Source organism: Nerophis lumbriciformis, linkage group LG04 (genome assembly GCF_033978685.3).
Source record: "Nerophis lumbriciformis linkage group LG04, RoL_Nlum_v2.1, whole genome shotgun sequence".
Lineage (NCBI taxonomy): Eukaryota > Metazoa > Chordata > Actinopteri > Syngnathiformes > Syngnathidae > Nerophis > Nerophis lumbriciformis.
The window spans coordinates 19534311-19558506 of NC_084551.2; the positions used below are offsets into that span (position 1 = coordinate 19534311).

The window sequence follows — 24196 nt, forward strand, 5'->3', positions numbered from 1 at the left end:
TTTATTCACAGGAATTGATAACAAATTAAAATTAAATGTGTTATGTTAAGACACAAATAATACAACCAGAAAGTAATATTGCAAGCAAATATGCAGGCGAAGGACTGTAAAAGGGGGCATTTTTCCTCAAAGGGAGGTGGCGGTAAAAGGTGGTGTTTTTTTTCAAACTTCAGTGCCATGCCATGTCTTGTTATTGTCAATTGGGCTGTGAGTGTGTGTGCATGTTTTTTTGTATTTTTTTACTGTTGTAAAGCACTTTGCTGCAACTTACTTGTGTATGAAAAGTGCCTTATTAATATTGATTGATTGATTAATTGTAAGCAGCATAGGGATGTCATCAGATCAATCCTATTAGACCTTTAGTAAGTGCTGAGATCTTCGGCAGTGCCATTACATGATTGCACCATCTTTCTATTTCCTGACTAAATCAGTTACTACAGAACATATAAGCATGTGGACTGAGAACATTAATATCTTAATATTTGTATGACCACTTGACAAGCAATAAATGCTTGACTCTGAATTTGCACTGAGCCCATGGAGTTCCCAGGAACAAAGCATTCTTCTTATTGAGCTGTTTTTCTGTAGACCAACTGGCCCAGGAGACCAAGCTCTCTAAAACAGAGGTGGACTGCTGGTTTTCAGAGCGCAGGGCGCTTAGGGACAACATGGAGAAGGCTCTACTCGGCGTGACCTCCAAAAGCACAGACGACAAAGCCGACAGGCCGGGCGTGTTGCTCAATGGATCTTCTCATCGCGAGCAGGATGGGAAAACGCTCCAACCTTCAGTCCTCCCGCCTTTCCTTTCTTCTTCCTCATCCTCCTCATCCTCCCCTCCTGTACTTGCGGCCTCCTCTCCTCATCCCCCAACCTTGTCCGCTTCTGCTTCACCCCCCATTCTCACATCATCATCCTCCTCCTCATCCCCACATCCTCCCATCCTCTCTGTTTCGACAAGCCCAGCTCCCATCTCAAGTGGCTCCCTCACTCTGCTCCGAGAGGTAACAATAAACACACTCCAGCAGGCTAAGACTTAGTGGGAAAAGAATTAAGTTGTTATTACAATGTGAACGTGATAAAAATTAGGGTTATCATACTATTTTTAAGTAGTGGTACGGTACTTTGGTTTTTGTTATTACCGTAATGTATAAAAAAACAAAAAAACAAATCCCAAAAGAAGTAATGTAAATCTAATCAGTATCAGTCACCCAAAAATGTTAATATGAAACACATTTTATAGGGAATAATTTTACTGTTACATGCTGAAAAAATGCATATACATGATGAGTTAAATTGATAAATGAACATCTAATATAACTTTGACCTTCTCATGTTCACACGCCTTTGTTTGCAATGCATGTGCGAGACAGCTTTTCAACACCTCCAAACTTGGTACTGAAAACTACAACAGCTGGTGTCGTAATAAGTACAATACGTACAGTATAAACACTTTGTAGGGCTCAACAAAAGACAAAACGGGTACATTCAACTGAATGGCAAAGACTATTTTCCTAAATATGGCAACACACCAAGGACAAACTGAAATACATGCATATTTGCAAATAAGAATCAGAAGTCTGAGAAAAATAAATATAATCACAAACTGGACAACACAGTTATCATTATCAGCTAGTTATTAAATAAAAATAAAAATCTATTTTATAATTTAAAATGTATTGCTACATGAAAGCACAATAGTACTTAAAAATTGGTACCGTATCGGTTAAAATTTTAAAGGTACCCATCGTTAACGCTAGATACAATTAAAGCGGCTGGCCGCGAGAAGCACCTGTTAGTCTCTATCCGGCGTATTTAGAGGACAGTCATACAATTACTCCTGATTGTTTCGTGAGACTTACCGTAGCAGTATGGCGCGTTCAGTGACACTCTGGAAACGTTAACTTTTCACTGGATTTCCACTGGATGCAAATCGGCCACGGAACGGCACCCGCACGTTTGCGGACTCTTTTAATTTTTATTAAAGTTAATGTGTTCGCTTCCACACGCTAAATATACGCAAAGCTTCTATATTATACGCCGCAACAAATTTGTTAAATTTAGCTCAAATCTGCTTGTGTTGGACAAGAAGTCATGCACGGACACAAAATAAATTATCTGGTTTACTTTCAAAATAACCTACTCCGTTTTCAAGGCAGATTGTATTGTACACTTTGAAAGGTCCTAATGAAGTCAACTTGTCAAAGGTTTTTAGATGTAACTTCCCCTCATTGACACAAATGGATGAGGACATGCTGATTCTGAAAGTCCAAAATTAAAGAATATAATTCAGGCATATCTAGGGCAGCGATATGGGGTCTCGTGTCAAATACTAGCTGATCAGTGTTGGTAATAACTTCTTTAGAGTATAACAGTGTTACTAACGGTGTTATTTTTTTCAGTAACGAGTAATCTAATTAACTACTGTTGCCATCGTTGCAATGCTGTTGCCGTTACTGAGAATGTGAAGTGGCTCGTTACTACAGTTTGGTTGAATAATGCGCAAAGTGTCAGGTTTGGACCACACATCCGCTGCGTGCAGAGAGAAGGGGTAGGCATGATAATGCCATTGTAAATGCGCTAATGATGATTGGCTGGGTAGGCAGATCATGCTCTGCTCACGCTGTGCCACTGCATGTTGTGACTGACACACAACAAGACCGCTCCGCTCCGGCTGCCGGAGCCAGGGAAATTCATAGATAGCGTGCTCAAACTGCAAGAACTGGCACTACATTTCTATCATTGAAATTAAAGTCAATAATGTTTATGTAACATGCACACTATGTCCAGGAAAAATGTGTTTATCCATATCTACCTCAAGCAACTCGATTCGCACCTCACATTAACACATGCTAACATGACACGTGTTGCTGCTGCTAACCAAAACCCAAGCCCAAATGCAGCCATTTTTTTAAATCAGATTGATCACATTTTGGAATTTGGAAGCTCTTGCTTGCATAATTAAAATTAGCTTAAAAAAGCCCCTAATATTTGTACGCAAATGCAATTTATTTTCACAATGTCATCCCAGGTCGTTTTTAAAAGATTTATTTGAATGCGTGTCAATTATTTGCCCAAAACTTGCTAACACTTTTACCTACAGTTCTTTCAGGCCGTATTTTGGTATACAGGTGCAGAGAATTGCACTACTTAAAGGCCAAATGTTCCTTTGTGGGTTTACATTTTTGGTTCCGTATTGGGTTTTGTACTTTTAATATTTATTGTTGTTACTTTAAGGTATATTTTTGTCATACATTTTTTTCCTATGCATATCATTGACACACTGTAATCTATTGAGTTCAGATAAATGCTAAATGTTCTAAAATACCGTATATAGTGTTTTTATTCTTCAGTCGGTTAATATAGACATATTTGAAGATGTTATCAAACATAATAGCGCATAGAATAACGAAATGAAAAATAATGTCTCAGTTACTTTGCCGAGTAATTAATTACGCTTACAATGAGGTAACTTGAGTTACTAACTCAATGACTTTTTGGGAGAAGTAATTTGTAACTGTTACTAATTACTTTTTTAAGGGAAGATGACCGACACTGCAGCTGGTATGGGGACCGGGAAAGCAGGGGAGTGGTTGTTGTGACAAGCTCGCCAGGGATGATGTTACTGTTGTATTGTTGCTTGCAAAACAAAAAAGTTGTTAATCAAGGCAAAACTGTCCTCAGTGTTGCCGTTTTCTCCGCTTAGCGTATGCGTGTACACGGCACAAACTGAGACTTGTGATGACGTCACGGTTGTGCGCTGTTATTTCCAAAGCTCAACAACACTGCCTTGCTGGCTTTAAACACACTATAAGATGATTTATTGTATGTTTGAATGTCAACATGCTGCTATTTTCACTCAACATTAATAAAAAAGAAACATCAAAATAGGCTTTGCGACGCCTGATGGGACAACTTTGACAAGCAAAACTCTTTGCTCTGTGTCATAAGAAAGGTGCAACATTATCTTATGTTTTTAGTCCTTATTTAACAACAAATCATGAAGTTAACTTGCGTGTGTTGCTTCCATTTTTGTAGATGGAGGCAGGCACGGCCGTGCACGCGTGTAAAAAGCCACCAAGCAACTAAAAAAAACCATGATGTAACGTCCTCTTTGTAGTGTGTACTATGTTAAAATAATGTACACTTCATTGCACATGTACTATATCACTATATCCATGATTAAATGTTTTATAATTCCACGAGAGCATTACAGCGGCACACGCACGTTTATGCGCTCTATATAGGCACTTAAACATGCAAAACGGTTTCCTTGGCTTGTTAGTGCATGCTAATTTGAGAAATAATCTACACTTCACTGCACATGTAATACATCACCATGTTGCTGAACATGTTATAATTCTATGAGTGTTGGTTTCAGCAGCACAGCCGTGCATGCGCGCTTTAAACACTGAAGAAAAGATACATAATGTTCCCAGGGCTCTGTGTACGTGCAGGCTGGTTTTAAAGATGTCATTGTACGCCTAGTATATCAAAATAAACATAGTAGAGGTGTAATACCATTAGGTCAGCTGTTGCTGCTTTTTCAGGCTTCTGATTGGACAAAATGTGCATGACAGCAGGTGTACGGTTTGTGTGTAGACCTAGACAGTTTTGAAACTACACTTGTACGGATGGACATCGTTTTAACCCCAAATATGCGTTTTTGGAACTCTCCGTGTTTGTGTGGACATGGTCTTAGTTGAAGGAACTGGTCGGTAAAAGACAACGTTTTCTTCCACCACCACTTGACACACAAACTGCACTGCGTGACAATAACTACGAGGGTCGGAGGGAATATTGAACAACAAATCAATTGTTGAAGTGGCAAACTTGCCATTCAAATAATGCCGCATTTGTTGACTAAAACATACAGCCATGGAAGCACATTCAATCTACTTATCAAGCAGAGGTAACACAAACTAGCGAAAGATTCAAAAGAGCTGCCGTCAGAGTCGACAAACTGCTGAATCTAGCATGCTAAGCTAACAAAAACAGCTCAAACTCAGACTCGCTGACGCCACACGTCACTAGACAACAGGCACTGCCTTTTAAAAGGCACACACACAGACGCACACACTTCTGTCATATACAGTCGTGGTCAAAAGTTTACATACACTATGTAAAGAACATAATGTCATGGCTGTCTTGAATTTTCAATAATTTCTACAACTCTTATTTTTTTGGGATAGAGTGATTGGAGCACATACTAGTTTGTCACGAAAAACATTCGTGAAGTTTGGTTCTTTAATGAATGTATTATGGGTTTACTGAAAATGTGGCCAAATCTGCTGGGTCAAAAGTATACATACAGCAATGTTAATATTTGGTTACATCTCCCTTGGCAAGTTTCACTGCAATAAGGCGCTTTTGGTAGCCATCCACAAGCTTCTGGCAAGCTTTTGGTTGAATTATTGACCACTCCTCTTGACAAAGTTGGTGCAGTTCAGCTAAATTTTTTGGTTTTCTGACATGGACTTGTTTCTTCAGCATTGTCCACATGTTTTCAATGGGGTTTAATTCAGGACTTTGGGAAGGCCATTCTAAAACCTTAATTCTAGCCTGATTTAGCCATTCCTTTACCACTATTGACGTGTGTTTAGGGTCATTGTCCTGTTGGAACACCCAACTGCGCCAAAGACCCAACCTCCGGGCTGATGATTTTAGGTTGTCCTGAAGAATTTGGAGGTAATCCTCCTTTTTCATTGTCCCATTTACTCTCTGTAAAGCACCAGTTCCATTGGCAACAAAACAAGCCCTGAGCATAATGCTACCACCACCATGCTTGACGGTAGGAATGGTGTTCCTGTGGTTAAAAGCTTCACCTTTTCTCCTCCAAACATATTGCTGGGTATTGTGGCCAAAGAGCTCAATTTTTGTTTCATCTGACCACAGAACTTTACTCCAAAAGGTCTTATCTTTGTCCATGTGATCAGCAGCAAACTTTAGACTAGCCTTAAGGTGTCGCTTCTGGAGCAAGGGCTTCCTTCTTGCATGGTACCCTTTCAGTCCATGGCGATGCAAAACACGCTTGACTGTGGACACTGACACCTGTGTTCCAGCAGCTTCTAATTCATTGCAGACCTGCTTTTTGGTGGTTGTCGGTTGACACTTGATCTTCCTGACCAATTTTCTCTCAGCAGCAGGTGATAGCTTGCGTTTTCTTCCTGATCATGGCAGTGACAAAACTGTGCCATGCACTCTATAATTACGAACAATTGTCTGCACAGTTGCTCTTGGGACCTTAAGCTGCTTTGAAATGGCTCCAAGTGACTTTCCTGACTTGTTCAAGTCAATGATTTGTTTTTTCAGATCTGTGCTGAGTTCCTTTGACTTTCCCATTGTCGCGTTTGTAACCGAGTCTAATGACGGCATCACATGAGCCCTATTTAAATGGGCTCAGAGAAGTCAACAGGTGTCGTCAATCATAATCACTCACATGAAGTTAAGAGGCCCTGCCATGAAGCTAATTTGATTTGATTGTAACTTTTCTACATCACCAAAATTGATAATGTATGTTGCTGTATGTATATTTTTGACCCAGCAGATTTGGTCACATTTTCAGTAGACCCATAATAAATTCATAAAAGAACTAAACGTCATGAATGTTTTTTGTGACAAACAAGTATGTGCTCCAATCACTCCATCACAAAAAAATAAAAGTTGTAGAAATTATTGGAAACTCAAGACAGCCATGACATTGTCATTTCACGAGTGTATGTAAACTTCTGACCACGACTGTATATCTGTCCATATGAAACTTATCTCAACTGCATTATGCCAGATATATTAAGTTTAATTTGTTTAAGTATTATTACTTTTCCTAGTAACATTCATTAGAAAGTAATTCCGTTAGTAATTCAATTACTTTTTTTGTGAAAGTAACGAGTAAATATAATTATTTACTTTTTAAAAGTAATTTTCAAAACACAGCCTGTCACACAGCATAATGGAGCAGTTGGCAGGTTGGTGTTTCTGGCTAAATATATTTATGTGTATGTCCTATAATATTTAACTAAAAAAACACCATTGTTAAAGGTAAATTATTTTCATGTTGCTGCTCACGTTTAAACATGTCCTCTTAAACCAGGGCACTTTATTTCACATTTTGTTGTTTTGTCCGCTGAAGAATTGAGCATAGCTAAATGTTTTTTGAAAGAAGATTGGACATTATAGTTGACTTTTCTTATATTAATTTAAAAGCTTATCTCAAAACCCCTGCTAAGTTGGGATCCTATTATGCAAAACCTACTTTTCTTACTTGTTGGTACTTGTTTTTCTGTATTTGGGACCCCCATCCGTCCCCATAATTTTAAATCAAGACATGGTGGAGATATTTTGTTACGTCAACAAATATTTCCATTTATGGGTTAGTTTAGAGGCCAAACTATAACGGGATACGGGTTTGGGTCCATGTCGCCCAGTCCTCCAGTCGTGTTAGCGACATTGCTAGCACAGTTTAGGGATGTTCTCTGTTTAATTGAGCGTTGCAGGAGGCCTTATGATGGCATTGTGTTTATATGTATGAGGGCACATGTGTACCTTGTTTGAGTGTTAATAATGAAATTGTGACATTTAAGACATTTCATTTGGCTACAAAATATGTACAGTGCTACTAAAAAATGTTTGTGCTATTCATTTTTTTAATTTTATTTAGTACCACCAGGGCTACTACTGAAAAAGCTAAGCGTACAGCACTGCTTAATGAAAACAGACATATTTTTGGTGAAAACTGGGGTACGACTGTGTTGTATTTACCATATTTGCTGTTAAAATGTGTTTAATGTATGAGAGTTCGGTGCTCAATCAAGTCATCCACACAATAAATGTAAGATGAGGTTAGATGTGCATGTGTCTTACAACGCTATGTCATTTGACTACTAAACAATGGCAGTAGGCAAATTGATTAATGGCAACTGCAAAAACACTGCAGGCTTATTTTCAGCAAAGTTGGATAATATTTTGATGATAATGATGACCTGGTGTCAAGGGTACTAATTGCCTCAAGTGAGTAAATTAGACACAAAATGATTTAAGCAAACAAACACACTGTGATACTCACACAACTAAATTTAATTATTATTTCACAAAGGCATAAGCCTCCTGGGAGCACATGGCTTATTGTGCCAACTGCTGCGTTTATTTGCAAGTAGAGTGGTTTTAGTGAGAGCTCTTCACAGATTTAATGAGGTAATTGTGGGTCAGGCGTCAATTCTTTTGTAATGGCATGCCTTTTCTCCTTGCCAGATGTTCTGTCGGACCCCATGGCCAACACCTGAGGAGTACATCCAGCTGGAGGGACAAACAAGCCTGGGCCGCACTGACATTGTCCGTTGGTTTAAGGACCACCGCTCGGCATTTAAGAACGGCGAGACCTTGGACTGGTTGGAAGCTTACCAGAGCCAAAACCGCATTGAACAGCAAAAAGCAAGACAAGAGCAGAACGGAGAGAGTTTGGACAAACCGCAAAGTGTGTCATTGGAGGGCAAAGCTGGAAAAGGTACGGTGCATTGGAGCTTTAAGTTGTGTCTATGTCTAGTTTCACACTGTTTCACGAAGTTTAACGCTACAAACTTTGACGCAGTGGATGAAGTTGCTGAGAAGAAAACAGCTGCAACATCTATGGAGAGCTCCAAGCTGTCCAACCCAGACTCTGTCCAGTGGTTGACTAACTCAAGTAGTGCTGACAAGGGAAGGTGTGTGTTATGTTTGTATTGATTCTGTCAAATAATTACATTTTTAAACAGATTAATCACAATTAGGATTAATCATGAATACTCACAAGTTTATTAGGCGCTTCCATAATTTTAATTAACTTCCAGTGAGGGTGTATTTTAAAGCAAAATCTGCAAGCTAGCACACCAGTTGGAGTCTTCTCACTCCTCTTTGCACTGGTATTGTTATTGCAAGCCGCAAAATTAACCATTTTCCCTAAAATAAGGCTACAAAAGCAGGGCTGATCCAACTTTTTCCACCAATGTCTGCACACTGAAAAGTCAAAGCCTGCGGGGGCCATTTTTATATATTTTTTATTTAGTTTTTATATATATTTAAAGACAGAACATTATGTAAACTTTGTGTTATAGGTAACAAAGCATATTATTGGCACTTATTTGTGGGGTTTTTATATACATCACATCTTTTTGCTCTTGACATTTGACCACAAAATATAAGTACAATAACCGCACTGTTTGAGTGGATATCTGCTTGCTAAATAAAGTACAATTTAATTTACGATTTACCTTCTTTTTTGTCAAAGTAGCGCTTAGTGTCGAAAGTTGGAGACACCTAATGAAAATAGATGTATAGTTTTATTTATTGATACTTTTTTGTGTGTATCATACTGAGTGCAATGTTACACCACCAAAAAAAACTCAAACTTGAGTATTCCAATATTGTTAACAATTCTAATGATCTTTTTTATTTTACTCTGTTTCTAAAGCAGTGGCCGAATAATGTATATGATTTTTTTTGGGATGGCATCATCATCATCTGTCTGTTGATGTTTATTTTGGCAGGTGGGTACAAGTGACTGTGGCTGTGGGGGAGGAGAACGAGGGAGGATTGCAAAGACAGAGACTTGCAACAGATGCTGACATTTTAAGCCTGGAGCAGCCTGGGAGGGTCACTGGTTGATGGTAGGTACTGTAAGTCAAAATATGAGTAAAATACAGAGAAAAGAACCGCTTGTATTCGTTATGGGGCAATCCCTATTACGATGAAACAAGCTTGGATGGCAACATATGTTGCTCCAAAACCTGTATGTACCTTTCAGCATGAATAGTGCCTTCACGGATGTGTAAGTTACCCATGCCTTGGGCACTAATGCACCCCCATACCATCACAGATGGCTTTTGAACTTTGCGCCTATAACAGTCCGAATGGTTCTTTTCCCCTTTGGTCCGGAGGACATGACGTCCACAGTTTCCAAAAACAATTTGAAATGTGGACTCGTCAGACCACAGAACACTTTTTCACTTTGCATCAGTTCATCTTAGATGAGCGCGGGCCCAGCGAAGCCGCCGGCGTTTCTGGGTGTTGTTGATAAATGGCTTTCGCTTTCCATAGTAGAGTTTTATTTTGCACTTACAGATGTAGCGACGAACACTGTAGTTACTGACAGTGGTTTTCTGAAGTGTTCCTGTGCCCATGTGGTGATATCCTTTACACACTGATGTCAGTTTTTGATGCAGTGCCGCCTGAGGGATCGAAGGTCACGGGCATTGCCGCTTACGTGCATTGATTTCTCCAGATTCCCTGAACATTTTGATGATATTATGGACTGTAGATGGTCAAATTCCTTGCAATAGCTCGTTGAGAAATGTTGTTCTTAAACTGTTCGACAATTTGCTCACGGATTTGTTCGCAAAGTGGTGACCCTCGCCCCATCCTTGTTTGTCAATGACTTAGCATTGCATGGAAGCTGTTTTTATACCCAATCATGGCACAAACCTGTTCCCAATTAGTCTGTTCGCCTGTGGGATGTCTTTTTTGAAATATGGTGCAGGCATCAAATTCCAAATGAGCTAATATTTGCAAAAAATAACAGTTTACCAGTTCGAACGTTAAGTATCTTGTCTTTGCAGTCTATTCAATTAAATATAAGTTGAAAAGGATTTGCAAATTGTTGTATTCTGTTTTTATTTACGAAGTGACACAACGTGCCAACTTCACTGGTTTTGGGTTTTGTATTTAGGCTAAAACCTTTTGTTAAATGCGACAAATACTTCCTGTTCCTTGGCTAAATTCCACTTACTGTAATTCAAATTCAACATAATTCTTCAAACTAATTACATTAAAAATGGCAAAATCTGATTTTTGCACAAGCCTGCTACATACAGTGTACACACTTACTAATACAATACAAACAATAACAATGTGAATATGCAGCAAAAGAACTTTGCAATTCAATACTGACTAATGTATATATGAGCAGAAATACATGTGATTAAGCAGTAGCGTTACAATATGTGCGGTACATCTTTTGTCATTTAGTTATTTTTTACAAATAGCTTTTTGTTTTTTGTTTCCAGGCAATAACGTTTATCACACTTTTTTAAATGAACATTTTAATCACTCCTATTAGCGACTAAAAGACAAGCACAGTGTCTCTGTGGGCCAAATGCACCATGTGGTGCAACTTTAAAGCTTATAATTCTGGCAGAAACAAAGCAGACAAACGAGACATGACTGCTGCCATCTTGGCTCCAGCGTATTCTTATTTTTTCACTGGATTTCATGCAGAGAGCAGCATGTCCCCATGTGACCCAAAACAGAAACAAGTGTCTGCGATTGGCTGTGGCCATGAGTGGTGAACTACCCATTTAAGATACCACAGCTGCAGGAAGTTATTTGTGTCTAATTAACTCGGAGTGGTCCTTCCAAAGGACAGCATGATGGCATGGCAGGATGACAGTCGCACGACACAATCATCAGCGTGCGCGCACGCCCACACACACTCACTCACTCACTCACACACACACACACACCCTGCTATTATTGGAGGCCGGCAGAACTGCCAGTTCAGTTAATGATGATGTTGCCTGTAGTATTTAATGGTATTTAATACAGTATTTCAAGTGACATTCACTGTTGTTTTAGAGGACATTTGATGTTTAGTGTAAGCTCACAAGGATAGTGTGTTGATGTGTTGCACTGTACTGTATTTAAATAACCATGAACCTTTGTTTTACTTTTTAAGTCAGACTGTGTAGGCTTTAAATAAAATTAACATTAGCGCTGACTTACGCAATACTAGAAGTGATGCAGCTATTTTTTTTCTGGATGGACTGCTGCTCTAACATTCGCACAGTCAGCACATCTTGAGACTTAAGGTCAGGAGCATGGAAGTGGGGGGGGGGGGGTTGTACCATGACCCCAAGCACAGGGGGGCACATTCATAATGTAATATTTACGTATTTTGCTCATTTTAAGCATACGGTGGCGTATTAATTTCCCACACACATCATAATGTTTGCTTTTTCCAACAACTACCACTAATCACGGCAGACTTCATGAGACCACTTTAGGACAAATAATGATCCAGAAACATACCTTTTTGAGCCTGAATATACAAAGTATGCGCTACAAGTTTTAGAATCCGAGTGATAAATCAATCAATCAATCAATGTTTATTTATATAGCCCTAAATCACAAGTGTCTCAAAGACACACGTGCCATACAATAAGTACAGTTTAGGAACAAAATAAAATAATTACTTACTGTACAATGTACTAATGGGATGTGTATATATTTCCGTATGGATGTAGAATTAATCAGAATCTTCTCGGAGGTGAAAATAAAAAAATAAATTGTGGCCGCAAACAAGCGTCTTTTTGTGTCGTTCTCGCGATCTCCGTGTCTAAATTTAATGTCAAAGTTGACCAACTTCTTGTTTTATGACCACAACCTTCGACTATACAAGTGAGATGCATGATTCATAATCTAGAATTAACTTTCACCAGCTCAGAGACGATGTAGCAGCTCACCGGCTCAGTATGTCAATAGCTGCATGAGCTAGTTACCTCTCTGTTTTCACGGTGCCGCTAAAAGTAGTTCCTCGGCGTTAGCGCTTATAATAATTATATCACTAATGTTTGCTTGATATTCAGGTCACGACATGTAAATGGAGTATTGTTGGTGGTTTTTGAACATTTGTTTTTCTAGGGCTTTATGGGTGCAATAGACAACTCCCATTAGCTTCAATGTTAGCCACCTCTTACAAATTAGAATGCATAAAAAAAAAAAAAAGACGTGTTCTTTTTTTAATGTAGAGATTGTAATTTGATAGTAAAAATATAAGTATCATTATCAAGTATTAGGATTGTGCTAAACATGTTACACACCGAGAACAAGCAGAGGGAGGCATGCTAGCTAAGATGGCTAGAAACAACAGAAGAAATAAGTGCTTGGTAAAGTTTAGGACGCGTAGATGGAAGCGCCTTACAGCAGAAAGTAAACAGTTATTAACAGCAAATTAACAAGTAAATTAATGAGAGTTAGAAGATAATATAACAGCTGGTAGCTGTTGGATGTGCCAGCTGTGTCGCAGCCAGAAGTGCACTACAGATAAGGAAGGCAGATCGACCCATAAATCCGTAGTGTGAACATCAAAGGCAATATCAGAATAGGTTTGATAGTAGAGTGATTTGGTTGCTGTTTTTGTTTTCTTAAAAGCTTTTTTGCAAATTCATGGAATAATTCCTTGGACACAGGAGGACTTAGAGGGCAAAAACTAAATTATTTCAATCAGCAACATGTGGTTGTTTTTGCTTTAGTTTCGTTATTGTGTACTATGAATGTTGTTTCACTCAAACAATTGCATATAATAAAAGAAAAATAAGGAACTACTTTGAATATTGTGCTGATATTTTTAAACGGTTAATAGCACTCAACATAAATAAATACAAACATTTACAGTTAGTACATGTGATTGGTATCAATCAATCATAAATCAATGTTTACTTATATAGCCCTAAATCACGAGTGTCTCAAAGGGCTGCACAGGCCACAACGACATCCCACATCAAATCCCACATCAGGGCAAGAAAAAACTCAACCAATGGGATGACAATGAGAAACCTTGGAGGGGGCCGCATACGTGGGGACACCCACCCCCAGTATTGGTATCGGCCAATCTTACTCATGGGTGATCGGAATCGGCAGTATAAATCCCTGATCGAAACATCCCTAATAATGATGTATTACTATGATTTGTTGTATCCACTAATGATAATTCTACATCACGTGTATAAAATAATCTCTACTTTACACTCCTGAAGTAAAGGAAAACTTTACAAATGTAAATTCCTATTTAAGTGAAAAATGACAAGTTATGTGATTACTTAAAATCATATTCTGGCCACTTAATATTTAATTTGTTAGCACTTTTGTAAAAAAAACAAAACTAAATGTTCGTTTTTTTCAAACTAATACAAATTGTTTCAGGGGTTTATCTAGATACAATCTACAAAACCCAAAACCAGTGAAGTTGGCACGTTGTGTCACTTCGTAAATAAAACCAGAATACAATGATTTGCAAATCCTTTTCAACCTATATTCAATTGAATAGACTGCAAAGACAAGATACTTAACGTTCAAACTGGAAAACTTTTGTTATTTTTTGCAAATATTACCTCATTTGGAATTTGATGCTTGCAACATGTTTCAAAAAAGCTGACACAAGTAATATAAAAGACTGAGAAAGTTATTTGGAACATCCCTCAGGTGAACACGATTGGGTATAAAAGCAGCTTCCATGAAATGCTCAGTCATTCACAAACAAGGATGGGGGAGGGTCACCACTTTGTTAACAAATGTGTGAGCAAATTGTCGAACAGTTTAAGAACAACATCTCTCAACGAGCTATTGCAAGGAATTTAGGGATTTCACCATCTACGGTCTGTAATATCATCAAAAGGTTCAGAGAATCTGGAGAAATCACTGCACGTAAGCGATGATATTACGGACCTTCGATCCCTCAGGCGGTACTGTATCAAAAACCGACATCAGTGTGTAAAGGATATCCCCGCACAGGAACACTTCAGAAAACCACTTGTAACTACAGTTGGTCGCTACATCTGTTAGTGCAAGTTAAAACTCTACTATGCAAAGCGAAAGCCATTTATCAACAACACCCAGAAACGCCGCTGGCTTTGTTGGGCCCGAGCTCATCTAAGATGGACTGATGCAAAGTGGAAAAGTGTTCTGTTGTCTGACGAGTCCACATTTCAAATTGTTTTTGGAAACTGTGGACGTTGTGTCCTCTCGAACAAAGAGAAAAATAACCACCCGGATTGTTATAGGCGCAAAGTATCTGTGATGGTATGGGGGTGTATTAGTGCCCAAGGCATGGCTACATCTGTGAAGGCACCAATAAGGCTGAAATGTACATACAGGTTTTGGAGCAACATATGATGCCATCCAAGCAATGTTATCATGGACGCCCCTGCTTATTTCAGCAAGGCAATGCCAAGCCACGTGTTACAACAGCGTGACTTCATAGTAAAAGAGTGCGGGTTCTAGACTGGCCTGCCTGTAGTCCAGACCTGTCTCCCGTTGAAAACGTGTGGCGCAAGCCACGTGTTACAACAGCGTGACTTCATAGTAAAAGAGTGCGGGTTCTAGACTGGCCTGCCTGTAGTCCAGACCTGTCTCCCGTTGAAAACGTATGGCGCATTATGAAGCCTAAAATACCACAACGGAGACCCCAGACTGTTGAACAACTTGAGTTGTACATCAAGCAAGAATGGGAAATAATTCCACCTGAAAAGCTTCAAAAATTGGTCTGCTCAGTTCCCAAACGTTTACTGAGTGTTGTTAAAAGGAAAGGCCATGTAACACAGTGGTAAAAATGCCCCTGTGCCAACTTTTTTTAACGTGTTGCTGCCATTAAAGTGTAAGTTAATGATTATTTGCAAAAAAAATTAAGTTTCTTAGTTCGAACATTAAATATCTTGTCTTTGCAGTCTATTCAATTCGATATAAGCTGAAAAATATTTGAAAATCAGTGTAATCTGTTTTTATTTACAATTTACACAACGTGCCAATTTCACTGATTTTGGGTTTTGTCGATATATTAATCCCATCTTTAAAAAGTCAAAATCCTAATTAAGGTTTTTACATGTTTTTCATAAAGAAATGGTTTCAACCAAATCCATGCAATAATTAGATTCTTAGTGCATGTGTGTATGGGGCGGCAACGTCTAGGTTTGGGGTGGAATGGGGGGCCTTTTGGAGTGGTGTATATGGGGGCCCGGGATTTGGTGCTTCGCCCCTGCTTGAAGTTGACACCATGTTGTCTTTTGAATGGCTCGCCTTGTGAGCCCACGTGTTGCGTCACTTCCCTGTTTCCCTTCTGTTCCAGATGAAGCGAATCAATGCGTGACTCACAGAAGCGTCACGTAAGAGACAAGATGCCAAACGTGGATGTAACTCCGTGCCGGCGCTGTGGTCACAAAAGCCCCGTGGACCTCCTCTCTCTCACGTGTCCACGACGCGGTGGGGCAGATACTCGCGTTTAAAGGCGTGCCAAAGCTGGACTCGATGATGAAAATATCCTTGTAAATATACTTTGTACAGTTCTACCGGGAAGGTTTTGTTATTTTTAAGACCGACCTGCCCGATATTTAGAATGTTTTGTGTTGTTTTATGATCATGTAAAATAGCTGCCTATTTGCTTCAAATCAATTATTTTGGGGGGTAAAACTGCAACCGCTTACTGCTCAGTCTGAGTAATGTTTGATGGCACTCGCGTTATTGTTGGACTTTCTCGTGCTTTGGCCGCCTCATTTCCAGCCTTGGCGTTCCTCTTGTAGCCCCCGCCCCCTTTTTGGACTCAAATAAAAGCAGCCTCTGAGTCGTGGAAGGAAAAGTGAGAGAGAATCGATTTGCTGGAGTCTGGATTCACAGCTGGAGGCGGAGGCAGATGTTTGCCACAAAGACAGATGTGCCGTCCGAGACCAACTGCGATGAACGATCGAATGCACTAACTTGTATCTTTTTTTCCAATCAGCTGGTCTGCTCCTGCATCAGTACCTGAGGCAATAACAGTGCAGAATGTTGCTCCTTCTCCTCTACTAATGTTTCAAAAGAGTCTGTCTGATCGCACCATGCTGCCTTTTATGCCCGTTTCCCCGCCAACAGATGATGGTTGATGTCTATGGAGAAAAACAAAAGAAAAAAACAACACGCGGACATTCTTTACTAAACTTGCCAGGCGGTGGATTTTTTTTTTGACTGAAGCTTTTTATGTTTGAGTGTGAATCTTGCTCGGCTGTAAATTGTGAACTTGTCTCGTTTGCTCTCCGCTTTCCTTTTTTCTTTTTCATCTCAAAAGGAAATGAGTTATTTCTGTACATGCTTTAGAATTTGGGAAATCAATCCTGTGGTGAACATGAACTGTGTTTATTTTTATTTGTACTCCAGATTTAAAGGTGGGCTGCTGTTTATTTTTGTCCAGTTGTATCCCCCCATGCATTATTTGTGCAAGCACTGTTTGAGATTCAACTGTCACTTTTGATTTGATTACGCCGGTCTAAAAAAGCAAGACGAACCAGCGTTGCTTCTGCTTTGTTCTCTTGTTCAAGCGACTGTCTCAGCGTGATCTGGCTTCTAAGAAATACTGCCTGCGTTTTCATTTTCTTCTCTAACTAAATAAATACACAAAGCCATTCTTCGTCGGGAATTGTTTTGCTTACTGGAGAAGAAATCCGTATTTTCTTGTTTTTACATTTTACACCACTGTATAAGATAATGCAGAGGTCTTCAGCGGGGGTCCGTGGGTGCCCAGAAATACTGCAAAGGGGTCGTGATTTTATTTTTTTATTTCATACTCCCTTCAGGTTTTTTTTTATTTTATTACAAATGTAAATGTATTTGAATAGAACAATGATCCAACACACCAGTGTAGTTTAAAACAAAAACATGAATGAATAATTATTAATTTTCCTCATGTTAACGTTTAAGGAAACTTGTGATTACTAATTACCAGCTAGCGATTAGTGCGCTAGTTGTCAGCTAGTGATTGGCGCTGTAGTGGTCAGCTAACAATTAGTGCTGTAGTTGTCAGCAAGATAACAGCACAAGCTGCTAGCTATCAATTAGTGTGCTAGTTGTCAGCGATTAGTGCGCTAGTAGTTAATACACTATTTGTCAGCTAGCAATTAGTGGTGAAAGCTGCCAACTTGCAAATTGGCAGCTGTTAACTAGCGGTGCAAGCTGCCAGCTAAAAATGTGTGTGCTGCTTGTCAGCTAGCGATTAGCGCACCAGATAGCGATTAGCACACTAGTGGTCTGCTTGCAATTAATGCGCTAGTTGTTAGCTAATTATTAATGCGCTGTTGTCAGCTAGCAATTGGCGGCGAAAGCTGCCAACTAACGATTATTGCGGTAATTGTCAGTTATCAATTTGTGCGCTAGTTGTCAGCTATTAAGTAGCGGCGCTACTTGTCAGGTATAAGCGGCACTGTTCTGTAATGTTTGAATATCTTTTCGCACAGCAATAAGGTTACCTTAAAGTCCATTTTAATTTTAAACACAATAGCAATTTCATACAGGGTATAAAAGTAGGTGGTCCCTGGCTCCCCGCTTCATCTCTTTAGTTTGGGGGCCCCTGATAAAATATAGCCATGGGATTAGTGTTAAAAATGTGGGATTGAGAGAATATACTAGTGATGCATCGAATATACTGAAACATTGACCCCTTATGACACAGGAGTGATGCTATGTCCCTTGAAGCCGTGATGTGCGTCACTTTTAAGAAAAAAAACAGCTCGTACTAAATGAATGGCGTCGGTTCTCGTCACCATCATTGATCTAAATGGAAGTAAGAAAAAAAAACGATACATTTGAATATAATTGGTAGTAAGATAAAGTTAAAAAATTACAAAGTGTGGAATAATTTTGATCAAATAAGGTAAATATTTTCCTGTTTACTCTTTGGCTCATTGACCAGAGTTGTGCCCATCAAAATCATTTCTGCGCAACCGTTTAAAAAAACAAATTATATTTGCCAACTATTCAATCCATTTTTTGATTCAGCAGATTGTGACAACCATTATGAAACACCAAAACAGTATCAGCGCAGTGTCTACACAACTAGTGAGTGTGCCATACACTCATTGAGGCCTCAATTAGCCATCACTCGAATATATGTACCGTATTTTTCCGACTATAAGTCGCAGTTTTTTTCATAGTTTGGCCGGGGGTGCGACTTATACTCAGGAGCGACTTATGTGTGAAATTATTAACACCTTACCGTAAAATATCAAATAAAATTATTTAGCTCATTTACATAAGAGACTAGACGTACAAGATTTCATGGGATTTAGCGATTAGGAGTGACAGATTGTTTGGTAAACGTATAGCATGTTCGATATGTTATAGTTATTTGAATGACTCTTACTATAATATGTTACGTTAACATACCAGGCACATTCTCAGTTGGTTATTTATGCGTCATATAACGTACACTTATTCAGCCTGTTCACTATTCTTTATTTATTTTAAATTGCCTTTCAAATGTCTATTCTTGGTGTTGGGTTTTATCAAGTAAATTTCCCCCAAAAATGCGACTTATACTCCAGTGCGACTTATATATGTTTTTTTCCTTCTATATTATGCATTTTCAGCCGGTGCGACTTATAGTCCGAAAAATACGGTAATTGGCAACAAATCAATGCTAAACCAAACATTTTGCATGTCGATACAAACCTTTCCTGGTGATAAAAAAAAACCTCTCACTCGTTTATCTTTTCAATAACTGTTATATTTACAAAAACACAAATCAGCAGTGATCAGAGGAAGTCTGTACTACATGGGGCAGTGCCCATGTGTGCCGACTACCTTTGGCACAAGTCATCTCATAGGGCAATATGGTGGCAAGAATCAATCTAAATCAACCAATTTACAGCATCTCTCGTGTTGACATTAAAGGGTGGAAATAGGGCAGGTGGAAGAAAGCAAGAAAGGAGAGTAGAAAGAATCACAATAAGAACCAAACATTTATTTTCTTCTTTGTTTCATGTCATAAATGGTAGAAACCAAGCAGAGTTCTGTTGTGCTTTGGGAGTTAAACTACAGGCTGCCTCAATACTTTTAAATTAAAAGAGGACTAATGTAGAGTTTTAAACAGAAGAAAGTGAAGAAGCGAGCATTTTAACCTGAGCACACTGAAAGGAGTCAAGCAGAAGAGCTTCTCCTCTCATATTCATTAATCCCCCAGGCGGAAGCCTTGGCCCCAGTTGTAACGTCTGCCCCCGGCTGCTGGCGCCTGTTCCTGTGCTGCTGGTCTCCTAGTGGGAGGGACTCCGAAGCCTGACACACCTCCCCGCCTGCTAGGGAGGAGTCGATACCTGTCGGGGGGGACAAAGGGCACCATGAGAACCCAGCAAAAAAAAATAAACTGAATAACAAGTTAGGGACATGTACCTCAATGTTACTTCACAATCGTATTGTTAATATATCAATATTTGGGACTTAAGGTTTCAAACCCTATCAACCAAAAGTACTCAGCGACATTCAAGTAGAGAAGAGAGTTGTTCAGGGGCCCTCTGGGCTTTTAAACAAAATACTGATATTTAAGTTATAAACAAGACGCAATGAATGTTAATAAAAAAATTACTATAGCTGTGAAAGTCTAGAAGGCTGCCGGACTCAAATTAAGAATGTCTAATACCACCTAAACCCCTTATCATAAATACAAAATGGTTTGTTCCACCTGGATAGCAGCAAACCCGGCTACGAACACTATCCTCAACAAAGACGTCATCAAAGCTCACCGTTAAAACATTCACACAATGCACCAACATTTTGGAACAAGGATGAAGTGATGGAATAAATAAAGACAAAATATAAAACAATTATAATGCTAAATAGTGGCAGCATAGGAGAAAGTTATGTACAAGTTTCAATTTTGCATCTCGTTGCCCATACTTGTCGTGTACTCAAAGACCCTTGATTAAAGTTAAAAACATAGGCGTCACTAGTTTTTAAAGACAAAGGGAGACTTACTAATAATAAAATCATAATAATAATGATGTATTATTATAATTAGTTGTATTCACTGATGATAAACATACGTGTGTCATTGTGAAATAAAGGAAAACTTCATAATCATATTTAAGTGAATAATGACATGTATGATTATTTAAATTCATATTTTGGCCACTTTATATTAAATATATTGGCTTTTATTTAAAAAAAAAACATTAAAAACAAAAAATCTAAGGGGAGTTGATGTAGTTAAAAACCTAATTAAGGTTTGCACATGTGTTTTAATAAATTGGTTACAATCAAAACCATGCAATATTTAGTTTTTGACTACATGTAAACATTCCAAGTGCGTGTGTATATGGGATAGGGGGGCTACGCCCCTGATAGTACCTGCTTTTCACAGGGGAAAAGCATCAAAAAAGAGTAGCGCTGTAAGAAGTTAATGTACTATGGAGTCAGAGTGAGATTATGTTGCTTTATACCCAAACTGTACAAAATATACATGTTGTTTTGCTCCCTATTTTCATAAGCTGAACTCAGAGATCTAAAATGTACCCAAAAGGCCTATTTCTCTCAAATATTGTTCACAATCCATCTAAAGAGCCTTCTCACTTGCCGCAATATTCCATCCACCTCACAGGTGTGGCATATCATGATGCCGACTACCCAAAGTTGCTTTATACTGACAAATAGTAGCAGGAAAAACGTACAAGAACTCTGGTGTGGACAGGAAGTTGCGTCCTCCAAGGTCCATGGGATATTTGAACATGAGGAAGAAGTAGAGGTGACCCACCAGGTTCCCAATGAGCTCATTAACAAAACTGTGCCAAAATAGCAGAGAAGCAGCTTTAATGGGTGATGCAGAATAAATAAGCGTATGTTGTCAATAAAAGGAGGCTACTTACGAGCCTCCGATGATGAAGTTGAAGATCAGGATGACCCAAGGCAAATAATGAGCCTGGACAGAGAAGGCGCCATTGTTTTTCATGCTTTAACGGCAGTTTAATAAAAAGGAATGTTACCTTGAATCTTGTTCCAAACCAGAAGGAGACAATCATGTCTTTATTGAACTGAGCCCAGATGTACAGCACAGACATGATCAAGGGGATCATCAGCAGCTTAAAAAAAGCAAAAAGCATCCAATCAAACAGCATAACGCTCCCCATTTTTAAATGTTCTTTCCTGGAAACAAGGTTTGTCTAGACAGTTTTATTGGTTTCCCTGAATCTCGGTTGCCTGGCAACTGGTTAGCTAGCTGTGTCACTAAGGAGCCACTCGTGAAAACAAAACAAGTTTATTTTTTAAACTCACACTCAGGCTTTTGTTTTTTTAAATGCCTACCTGCATGTCCATGAGCATCCCAGTTATCTACAGCTACAGTCAAGGTAGTCAATCACAGCTGGAGAAGGTGGATCCTGTCACGTGCAGGCTGAACTACATGTTGCCTTCGTGAATTACTCAACTGCAATTATCTCATCGAGCATGATTTGTGTTGAGACTCGTTTTAAGAGATACTTGAAAAGGATACAACAATGCAGATCCAGTTGAATAAGAGCATGAAGACATAGTCTGCTGGTCGGCCATCAAACGCCCCTTGAAAATCAAAAGGAAACAGGATGTATGACACACAACAACAACAACAAAGCAAAGTGCGTGCAAGTAATCTCACCTGTCTCTAGCCGCGTTGAGTAGTTGTAAAGGAAATACAGGTTGACCAAAAACAGGAAGCCAGTATTTGGGTACACTGGGAAATACAGGGTGGCCGTTACTGGCCTCCACAGCTGAGGAGGTAAATTTAATATAAATTACACTCTGATAAGACACGGAATGAAAAATAAACATACATCGAAGGCACATAACTGTAAAAAAAACAAAAAAAACAACATTTCAATCATATATGTTGGTGAGAAAAGCATAATGTGTATTGAGTGTATTCATTACAAATAAAAATACTACTTAATAGCATATTTGATGACTAAAGTTCACAGTGAAAGTAGAAAATCAGGAAACGTTCGACATTGACATAGCAGACATTGATGTGAAATGTTCACTTGTTTTTATTTTTTAACGCACCCGGAAGTGTTAAATTACCCCACTACGTCGCACTCGCTGATTGGCTGCCACATATCTCGGCCTGCTGAGCACAGACTCAAGCTAGCCACCTACTAGCTCACCGACACTTTTTGTACACACTCATCATCACAATGTTCAATCACATCTCCCTCAGACGAAGCCGAACAAAAACCGCTTACGTGAAATCTGCTAAAGAACAAATCGGGTCTCAGCACAAGGTTCTGCGGGTCAACCAATCCTAGTTTCCCTACAAGGGGAACAGCAATGGAGGCAGCAAACCAGCCCCTGGTGATGAGAGGGATGCTTTTGAACCAGTCCCCGATGTCTGACATCTTCCCATGCAATTATTTCAGAGTATTAACCATAAAGTGCGGAATTGAATTAGACGTTGGGCGGTATTTCCGAGCAACTACAACCCTCGCAATCCTATGATAAGTACTACCCCAAAAAGTTTACATGACGTGGCTAATCACAAACGGCTAGCTATTGTTTTCTAAAAGCTATCGTGATGACGGCAAGAGATATCCGGTTCAGATTTTCAAAATACTATGTAAAATAGTATTTTCTACAGCTTGTCCCTTTCGGGGTTGCAGGGGGGTGCTGGAGCCTGTACAATGTAATCAAGCAACGAAAACCTACATACATATTCGATCTAAATGTAGGCACACATCCATTATGTCTGTATATTTGAACGGGTACGATTTAACTTTTATTCTGAAGGCTTTGTCATCGTCTGTACTCTGAAGCCGGTAGTGTCTTAGCGTTATTTCATTAACGCGTTAAAACACTGAATAAATTAATGAAGCCAAGTAAATAAAAAATAAATATCTGTGTTGGCCCTGCGATGAGGAACGACTTGTCCAGGGTGTTCCCCGCCTTCCGCCCGAGTGCAGCTGAGGTAGGCTCCAGCGCCCCCCGCGACCCCAAAGGGAATAAGCGGTAGTAAATGGATGGATGGATAAATAAAAATAAAAATAATAGATAAAAAAATATATATATCGGCAAAAAGCCATTACTAAAAAAAATATATATATATATCCATCCATCCATCCATTTTCTACCGCTTATTCCCTTTGGGGTCGCTGGAGCCTATCTCAGCTACAATCGGGCGGAAGGCGGGGTACACCCTGGACAAGTCGCCACCTCATCGCAGGGCCAACACAGATAGACAGACAACATTCACACTCACATTCACACACTAGGGCCAATTTAGTGTTGCCAATCAACTTATCCCCAGGTGCATGTCTTTGGAGGTGGGAGGAAGCCGGAGTACTCGGAGGGAACCCACGCAGTCACGGGGAGAACATGCAAACTCCACACAGAAAGATCCCGAGCCCGGGATTGAACCCAAGACTACTCAGGACCTTCGTATTGTGAGGCAGATGCACTATAACCCCTCTGCCACCGTGATGCCATATATATATATATATATATATATATATATATATATATTTTTTTTTTTTTTTTTTTTTTTTTTAGGGATGTCCAATAATGGCTTTTTGCCGATATCCCATATTCCGATATTGTCCAACTCTTTGATTACCGATACCGATATCAACCGATATATACTGCAGTCGTGGAATTAACACATTATTATGCCTAATTTGGACAACCAGGTATGGTGAAGATAAGG

The 24196-nt window shown here is 39.2% G+C and overlaps 2 protein-coding genes across 2 annotated transcripts in view; one reads left to right on the forward strand and one right to left on the reverse strand.

Moving 5' to 3' along the window:
• Positions 1-17168, forward strand: part of LOC133597154 (zinc fingers and homeoboxes protein 2-like) — a 68550-nt gene extending 51382 nt beyond the window's left edge. The window contains exons 9-13 of the mRNA XM_061950037.1: positions 589-1001; positions 8245-8497; positions 8582-8693; positions 9516-9635; positions 15863-17168. Coding sequence (XP_061806021.1) covers positions 589-1001; positions 8245-8497; positions 8582-8693; positions 9516-9633 — 896 coding nt within the window. The 3' untranslated portion in view covers positions 9634-9635; positions 15863-17168. The remainder of the gene's footprint in view (positions 1-588; positions 1002-8244; positions 8498-8581; positions 8694-9515; positions 9636-15862) is intronic.
• A 2074-nt stretch (positions 17169-19242) lies between these two features.
• Positions 19243-23075, reverse strand: derl1 (derlin 1). Its single transcript, XM_061950038.1, has 8 exons — positions 22743-23075; positions 22160-22271; positions 22019-22083; positions 21832-21858; positions 21513-21608; positions 21396-21448; positions 21201-21311; positions 19243-19850 (listed from the first exon to the last, which is right to left on the reverse strand). The coding sequence occupies exons 1-8, from the start codon at positions 22893-22895 to the stop codon at positions 19709-19711; spliced, it is 759 nt and encodes a 252-aa protein (XP_061806022.1). The 5' UTR covers positions 22896-23075; the 3' UTR covers positions 19243-19708.
• Positions 23076-24196: the final 1121 nt, after the last annotated feature.